The sequence below is a fragment of the Musa acuminata genome, chromosome BXJ2-3 (assembly GCF_036884655.1).
Source record: "Musa acuminata AAA Group cultivar baxijiao chromosome BXJ2-3, Cavendish_Baxijiao_AAA, whole genome shotgun sequence".
NCBI classification, from domain to species: domain Eukaryota; kingdom Viridiplantae; phylum Streptophyta; class Magnoliopsida; order Zingiberales; family Musaceae; genus Musa; species Musa acuminata.
The window spans coordinates 4,819,532-4,828,483 of record NC_088340.1 but is presented as its reverse complement, the minus strand read 5'-3'; the positions used below and the strand labels follow the sequence as shown (position 1 = coordinate 4,828,483).

The window sequence follows — 8,952 nt, the reverse complement described above, 5'->3', positions numbered from 1 at the left end:
TTGAGCTATAGAGAAAATCTTATCGTTCTCGTTGGACGGTTCCGTCGATCAATAAAGAAGATAAAAAGAAAAATGGTGGTGAAAAGAGCTACCCACGTCTATATTTGGTCCTTCGCAACGAAAAGCTTGCGTGCCATATATCGGCCAACATCGTCCATCAAATCCACTTTGCTATCTATCAAACGAAATGGACAATCCACACTGCTCGGCCTTTTCGAGCACACACGTATCCGTCTCCACACTCACATGCAACGCCAACATCCGCAGTGCAGGCGAAAGCTTGCAATAAGATTCGACGTGCCTCCTCCTCGTCTCCGGTAGCGTCCACGATTGCACTGAGCTGCGTCTGTGGAGGATGAATTATTGGCAACTTGGCAGGCCGCCTCCAAATTCTCCGCTTGTCTTTGCCTGCATGTAGATGCCATGAGCTGCTCATTGCCAGCTTTGGTTGCATTGTTGTCACCCAAACATCCACATCGTTGTCCTCAGATCCTGTTGATATATTTATTTGTTTGTCATTACGAGAACCGGATCCTAAGACTCCTGATTGTACTAGATTTCTCAAAATCAATTCCTTTGATTTTGATGCAGCAAAGTTCACAGAATGATAATTAAAGTCCTTTCAGAGGAGTAATCAATCATGCATGTAAAAATTGATCTATAGGAATGACACCATTGATTCCTTTCTTCTGGAATGATATAATGAATACTTCTGAGTGTCTCTATATCCAATTTATTATTATTTTTCTAATTAGAATAACCAATGTACAAATCCATTATCGATCCGAAGATATGACAAATTTATGTACTCGTAAGGATGTCCACTCTTATCTTAGTATTTGTTATTTTATATTTTGATTATCTTATACTTGATAGCCGATTTGGGTTTGGTTTCCAAACTTATCACAAGCTAGATATGAAAAAGAAAAAGAAAAAAAAAAGAAGATTCGACAAATGATTATACAAAAATGAAGTTAGGATGTATCGCATAATAAATCATCCGATATTTAAATTAACGAAGATTCGAATAATCCAAAAGTAGAAACATATGAGCCTTTTAGGCTGATTATATGGTGCATCATATAGTGAGTTTGGGTAAATCCTAAATTTAGTTTATCCATATAAATCCTTGCTTGTTGTTAACCTTTTTCTTTTTTTTTCTTGGTAGTGTGGACCTAAATGCTTCAAAGAAATCTACAATGAAGGGAAGTACAGAAAAGGAAAAAGGCAAAGAACTTTTTGTTGAAGGTAGACTCTTCCTGTTGAGTGTCAGGTCTCTTTCTATGTAGCTTAAATCAATCACTCCATGGATTGGATTCTGGTTTTTATCGATCGGATACATACACAGGACCAATGTATGGGGATTCTCTTTGACTTTTTGGTGGATGCGATTGCATTATAAATCTAAGTTCATGCATTCTTGACACTGTGAATTCTTTTATTTATTGATGCTTCTTGGATCTTCTACTTATATAAAATGCAGTGGCTATTCATATTATCCTTTTTTTTTTCAGACTAAATGGTAAAAGAATAATGGGTGAATGTTGAATGAATTGAGTGTTGCATAACATTTTTCTGTGATGCTTTACATGTACACCACAGAGGTGAATCCCTGCAATCCACTGTGGATATGAAGAGTCTGTGTTGTCACGATGGGAAGGGTTGTCATACAAGAAGAGACAAAGCTTTGATCTGCCTCCTGCTGCTCTGATAATAACATGACAGCTTCAATATTCCACACCCACATGGGTCTTCAGGGCTTCCCCATGACCAAGGTACGTATGATCAAATCATCATTGAGCTTTTGTTCTTCTTCTTCTTCATCTTGCTCATAGAAGAATACATAACATCATCTATAGGTTGATACATGAGCAAATGAAATCACTTGCATGCATGTCAAGATGAATCGGCAATGGCAGATCTCATGGAAGGGGAGAGACTGTTCCTTTCTACACACAAGTCATTTGGTAAAGGTAACGATGACAAGTTGCTGCAGCTTCAACACCAAAAACTCTTCGAGTCCTTTGAGACCCCACTTTGCGTTCTTCCCATAATTTGACATCCAATTGTTTCAGCATCGTAAAGCCTGAGATGCATCTTTGGATTTGGCTATAAGATTTCATGAGTTGCAGCCTCAGAAACATAGCATAGAGAATGAACCATGGATTTTGCATTGTTCTAACAACTCTTAAAACACTTTGTTTCAGAATCTACTCCAACTCATAGCATCCATCATTTTGGGCTATGGCAGAGCAGTAGGAGCACTTTCACAGCTGCCTATCTCTTGATCACATATACGTCCTCCTCTAGCTTGTCAGGTGATCATACAGCGAAAGAATCATAATTTCTTGCAGACAACACATGAGCAGACGATGCGGAAATATCACAGCAGAGCTGATGAAAGTGAAATGCAAACCAATCTCTTTCTAGCCTGCGACCAAGGATAGCCAGATGAGATGATTTGATGCATATTGGTCCACCCATTTGTCGCACAGAATCCCCACACCAAGTCTCCATTTCTAGGACTCACTGAGATGAACACCCCCATGAACAGGATCCACAAGCAGCGTGGAATTACTTGTCAGACAACCACATCTTGGAATAATTGCTTGATACCCAACACACACCCCCACTTCAGTGTCAGTAATATAATATCGCTTGAGACAGAAGCCAGAAGCCTGATTGGAATCTTGTCTGATGGAATCGATTGAAGACATTTCTGCATTCTTGGGCATGATTAAGTTTGACAGTGTAGTGAACACAATGATCATGCTCCCCTGTTGTTCGAGGTGAATCTTCTCGGAGAAATGCTATGTGCTACGTTCCAGTAATCAAAGCGTCAACAGTGAACTACGAAGTTAGAGCTGACCTTCCGATCTCCTCTGACGCCCGAGAGCAGAAACCCCTATACTATGATGTTTTGTACTATCCCGCATTTGATTCCCTCCTCCGTGATCCAAACTCCCAAGCAACGTAGAAGGACTGACAGAACATGAAACAGTAGATCTGATACATTGCGTCGAAAGAAATTTGAAGAAATGTATGATCTGAGAGTGGCAGAAATCTAGGAAAAATATCAGTTCAGGCTTTATGGCAGATGAGATTGCAGAGGGACAAAGGTGGGCATGGTGATCACATGGCCCCTTGGCCCCAGCAAGAACCATGCTGCCTCACACTTGGCTGTCACTCCCAAGTCTCGATATCGAGGCACGCAGAGCATCTGAGCTCCTGTTGCGTGCCACCTCTTTTTCATGGCAGCCTTTTCCCTCACCCTTTCCTCTCATCTTTGGCCATGGCAAACTTATAATACATGTTCGTAATAGCCCTCTCCCACCACCTTAACACAAACAAAGGAACACTCTAGCCCAACTCACCACCATGTTACTTGTTACTTGCGCTTCTTGGCCTCATATGGCAACCTTGTCTTGTTGTTTTGCTTGCGCTGAGGCCTTTAAGACTCCCCTAAGCAGCTTCTTCCTCTCCCCCACGCAAGAAAAGCGAGTTTGGTCTTCATGTGTTTGTTTATGTCTGAGGTTTCCTTGGAGTGGGTGTCCGTAGATAGCTAATTTACAGAAAGAAAATGGCGCTGGAAGCTGCGGTGTTCCAACACGGCTTCGCCATGAAGGAGATTCACAACATGGGAGGTGCAGCATGGCGCTATGACTTTGGTGCTGGTCCGTTGCAAGAGGAGGAGAAGAGAGTCCTGATAGAGTGCGAGATAGGTGGTGGTGGCGGCGGCGAAGGTCGGGAGGTGGTTGATGGAAAGCGTGGGTGTAATTGGGACACTTGTTGCTCCACCATAGCGCAAAACCCCGACGATTGGGATGTGAAACCATCGTCGCCGGCGCCGAAGAAGACCGGGGAGGAACTCGGCGCGGCTGCTGTTTTCCAAGAGGCGGTGGCAGGCCGGCGGAAGAGGCGGCGGGTTAAGAGATTCAAGAACAAGGAAGAGGTGGAGAACCAGAGGATGACTCACATTGCGGTGGAGCGCAACCGGCGGAAGCTGATGAACGAGTACCTCGCGGTGCTCCGGTCGCTCATGCCGGCCTCCTACGCCCAAAGGGTTCGTCTTCCTTCTCTCTTCATCCTTATAAGCTTCCGCATCTTGCAGCATATGGTTCCATCCCTACTGAAGCTTCTCTCAAACCTCATATTCTCCCACTCTGCAGTGATTCGAGTGCTTACTTCCACTCATATCAGCTTTTGGTTTCCTTATATTCGATATATGTACCACTTTTTCCTCGTAATCTCATCAGATGACATGTTGCTGCCTTGCTGGTTTGTAGTCTTCATTCTGAAGACACTAATGGCAGCGAGTAAGAACAGTGACAGCTTTGTGTCCAACATGGTAAAGATTCTAGTTGTCATGCATCAGTTATCAGTACAGTAAAAAGTTGCACCATCTTCTCCCACATGTTTCCACATCTATAGCCTAAAATCAACTCAATAACTATAGTTGAATCCTTTCTTGGAACTTGGAACTATGACTTCCTCACTTTCTTGAGAGAAATAGGCATATTGGATTACAACCTGCAGTCTCTAGTCCTTTCAATTCACTCTACCTGGACAGGGTGATCAAGCTTCCATAGTTGGAGGTGCCATAAACTTCGTTAAAGAGCTCGAACACCTGGTCCAATCTCTCGAGGCTCGGAAGCGGATCAGAGGAAGATCTCAGGCAGCTCCTTTTGCTGACTTCTTCACCTTCCCTCAGTACTCCTCAAGCCCCTCAAGCACTGCCAGCGATGGCAGTACCGGCGACGCGGTGGCGGACATCGAGGTCACCATCTTTGAGAGCCATGCCAACATCAAGATCTTCTCGAGGTGGCGACCCAGGCAGCTGCTGGAGTTGGTGCTGGGATTGCAAGGCCTGCGGCTGACGACGCTACACCTCAACGTGACCACCGTCGACGAAATGGTTCTCTACTGCTTCAGTCTCAAGGTATGATGAGCCAGCCACGCCAGTCTCTTGACTCCATTCTCCTCTCTCGACGCTATGAATTGCGAGTCAACGTTGCTGCTGTTGGTGCAGGTTGAAGATGATTGCCAGTGTACATCGGTGGATGTGATTGCCACAGCAGTCCACCAAATAATTGTAAGGGTCGAGGCGGAGGCTGCTCAAAACTAATCCTATGATATCATAATTGTATGCGCTATTAGATTGCTGTTTGCTGCTTAATGAAATGGCTTTGCGTGAGAGAAACTGTATCACATCGTGAGTCTTTTAATGCATTGTTAGACGAAGGGGATCTAACGTCTGCCGCATTAAAGCGTCAATGATATGAGCTGAGTTCATTAGGAAAAGGCACAGAGGGATGTCTGCCATAGATTTCTCATAGAACAACGTCCGATTTCATGTTGGGATGGATCAAAGACCCGCGATTTCCTCCGAGATTGTAGGAAAAATTGTCACATTTCGAGCACGATTAGAGAAAGTGGGTGATCTATGACCTACATTCAACTATGAACACCTGTGGATGTCATTACCTAATGCTTCAGACGAGAATGTCTTGGAATGCAAAAACAATTATGTTTTCTGAATTCAGTATGGACAGAGCATCTCTGGAGATCCCACAAGATGCGATGAAGCATTTCTTTACGTCCTCCACAATGTTATTTTCCTTGTGGTCCAATGAAGAGAGTTGAATGATCCATCGGCATCTTTGAATCGTAGTGTCGTTTCCTTTCGGATAAGAAGAAAGAAAGAGAAGGAAGAAGAAGAAAGGATTCAGGATATTAGTACATCATCTTCCCGAGATTGTAGCTTCTAAAACTTCTCTTGTAGTGATCATAGAGAGTACGCCACCATAATTAATTATATGTCAGAATTATCAATGGCATGCTTGAAAGATCAGATTAGTCAAACAGATGAGACAACGATTGTAATATGGCTGGATTAGTCAATGATTTGGGGGAGATATTGTGCATGAATTCAACAAGCAAGAAGGCCATTTTATATTGTTCCGGTCTCGAAGAAGTCTTCCTGAGAGCAGTCAAGTGTTCTCATTGGACTCGAATTCTGAAGGAAACCCACACAAACTTTGGGGGAAATATGACAATGCTTGATGTCTGATGGATCAGACCAATCTAACATTGAACAGCGAAGGCCAAGTAGAAGGTAGAAAAGAAGAACATATATGAATTTAAGTTCTGCTCTCTTCAATCTAAAGAATAGGGCAAAGGAGCAAAGCTTTAGCTGTATTCCACCAACAAAAGCTTCCTTCGGAAAAGGGAATTCTAAGTTCCGAAACTTGCACCGTTGAAGACAACATTGTCCAGAAAGGCAAAAGCGTTCAATGATTAGCAAAACAAGATTAAAACGGCTTTGTCAAGCAGCGGATCGACATAACTATTGGAGGATTGTCCTGCCATTTGTGCTTCTTCTCTGAGACAAGCATGCAGGTTGTTGATGAACAGAGATCTATGAATCCACAAGGGACCACTTTCCGATCATCCGTAGGCTCATAGAGTGTGTAGAATACTGCAGCAAAAGGTGTTCCTAAAGCCTGTAGACATGCACATTTCCAGGAAATGTTTCAGGGTCCCCCTGGAACAGTACAACACAGTATGATTGAAAGTGGTGATGCCCCATATGTCACTGCAAATGACACTGAAGCAGCTTACAGAAGAAAACAACAAGTAGATGGATCCTAAAGTCAAGCACCATTGCAGGCATTGAGTGTGCAAACATGTGGAAGAAGCATCAGCTAGTTGAAGATCACTGTAGACTCCATTATTGAAGTGTTTGATGGTCGTGCAAGCTACTAGAGATTATGGATTGAAGTGTAGACACCCTTCCTCTGGAACGAATTAATTCTACTAGAGTAACTTTACATCAACAACAAATTAGTATCATGTATGCCACTCGCAAGAATCGATCTAGAAAATTACATGCATCTAACAAGGCAATACTCCATAAACAAGAAGCAGCTGTGTTGACCATGGATAGATACAACACAAATGTTTTCTTTTCATTCTATGAGATGGCTTCAACCATTGCCTTGCATCTTACATGCATGACAGGTTGAAAAGAAGAGAAGTGAAACTAATGAAGTACAATTGAAACATCGTTTGTAACCCTGTTTAGAGTGTTGTCCAAATCCCTCGGAAGCAATCAAGCCTCCAAGTTAGGGTCTTTACTTTTTAGGCCCGATGAGATCGATTTGATTCCAACAAAGAGCCCAAGAAGGAGCATCTTGAACTTGGGTCACACATGCATATAAAAGATTGGGGGATGTGGGCATTTTCTATTATATATTTATTAATTATAAATATATTATTATGATTGTGTTTATATTTAGATATATTTATAGTTATATATTGTGATGACGTGCAAACTATATAAGTATTATTTTTATTATTATTTATAAATTTTAGTATTATTAATTAGTTTTGATAATAATCTTAATTTATAATAGAATAAATTAATTAGAAAAATAGGTACAGTATTCCATATGCAACAAATGATTCCAAAAGTCTACCCTTTGTCACATAAAATTCAACACTGTGATGTCACTTGTGGACGTCCATATTTCATGTAGATATCTTCCATTCAAGTCCATATTAGTCTCTCGTAATGGTCCATTATTTCATCTAGAGGAACATGCATTATTATTTCCCCAAGTCCGTGTCTCATTTTTCCTCTGTTACCACTCGTTGGTAAACGACACTTTCAAGGAAATTAAGGTGACAACACCTTCTGTACGATCCACGGTGGAGACGTGCAGTGATAACCCACCTCTACTTTAATTCAATCTTCATGGATGATGGGAAATGCTTTCCAACCCACTTCGCGTGTATCTTTATCATCACTCGTTTTGGTATATAGATCTTTCCTAGCATCCTAATTGATTGAATGTTGTCAGCTAGGACGGTAGGACGGCCATATCGGCGAGGACGTGGCGTTTGAAGAGGTCATTGACCATGTCAACATGATAGAGTGTTTGCCAATACGAATGGAACGGACAATTCTCTTTATGCAACGTTAGGTGGCGAAGTTGCATGGACATTGCTCATGCAAATTTTCCCACGTGATCAAATTGACTAACGTGTAAAAAAGAAACAATTTTGGGCGATTTCCATTTCCCAATCTCCAAAATCAAATCTAAAATTCAAAATTCATAAATCAAATCTAAATTAATTCCTAAATGGGTTTAAGATTCGTGACATATCTCTTATCAAAGTTTTCATTGGGATAGACGTATCTTTCCCATCCTCGATAAGAGCAACATCTTTTATGTCAAGTTTGGATTAATTTTATCTTTCACCTAAAAAATTATTCAACACCCCTATCAAAGTGGTCAATCTTTTTCAATATCAATATTATTGACCAACCATCTTTTGTATCCAATTTCATCATAGATAATGACTGGTATTTTTCTATTAATGACTAAAATCTCTATAGGTCCAAGAACTTATGGATTTGGACCCACACCTATCCGAAAATGTTATCTCGAAAAGTCTATATATTTTTTGAATTGCTATTTTGGACTAGTGTGTATGTAGCTTAATTGTTGATTAGGATTTATCTTCCTATTATCAATTGTACTTTTATATCTTTAGTTATGATTATCATGAATATTTCTCAACCAATTAAAGTTGTTTTTAGTGTTTTTAGTTACTAAATAAAAAATATTATGTCCAATGAGACATAATCCCATTTGGTCATTGCTAAATAATCCTTTTCTTATATTTTGGTAATTTAATCCAACATGACCAGTCTCAATTTGGTGTCTTTTTTTTATTATTCATTGACCAACTTCAGAATCCTCCAAGTCCTAATTCTATCTGGAAGAAATGCGATAAGCTCTAATGAACTGCAATCTATGACAATTTGACGTTTACTATAGTTTGATTAGGTCAACATTTGTTGCATGCAGTCGACCGCATGCAAAACTTGGAAGCTACGCCATCTCATCCTCACATTAATATATTGGTTGGGATTCACAGGAAATA

The 8,952-nt window shown here is 40.9% G+C and overlaps 1 protein-coding gene across 1 annotated transcript; it reads left to right on the top strand.

Annotated features, from left to right (window-relative positions):
- The first annotated feature begins 2,397 nt into the window (after positions 1-2,397).
- LOC135607035 (transcription factor bHLH94-like) lies at positions 2,398-5,274 on the top strand. The gene is made up of 3 exons (XM_065098506.1): positions 2,398-4,063; positions 4,571-4,939; positions 5,030-5,274. The coding sequence occupies exons 1-3, from the start codon at positions 3,581-3,583 to the stop codon at positions 5,123-5,125; spliced, it is 948 nt and encodes a 315-aa protein (XP_064954578.1). The 5' UTR covers positions 2,398-3,580; the 3' UTR covers positions 5,126-5,274.
- Positions 5,275-8,952: the final 3,678 nt, after the last annotated feature.

Coding starts and splice junctions, on each gene's coding strand:
- LOC135607035 (XM_065098506.1), top strand. CDS start 3,581: ATGGCGCTGGAAGCTGCGGTGTTCCAACACGGCTTCGCCATGAAGGAG. Junction 4,064..4,570: donor CGGCCTCCTACGCCCAAAGG/GTTCGTCTTCCT, acceptor CTACCTGGACAG/GGTGATCAAGCTTCCATAGT. Junction 4,940..5,029: donor TCTACTGCTTCAGTCTCAAG/GTATGATGAGCC, acceptor CTGTTGGTGCAG/GTTGAAGATGATTGCCAGTG.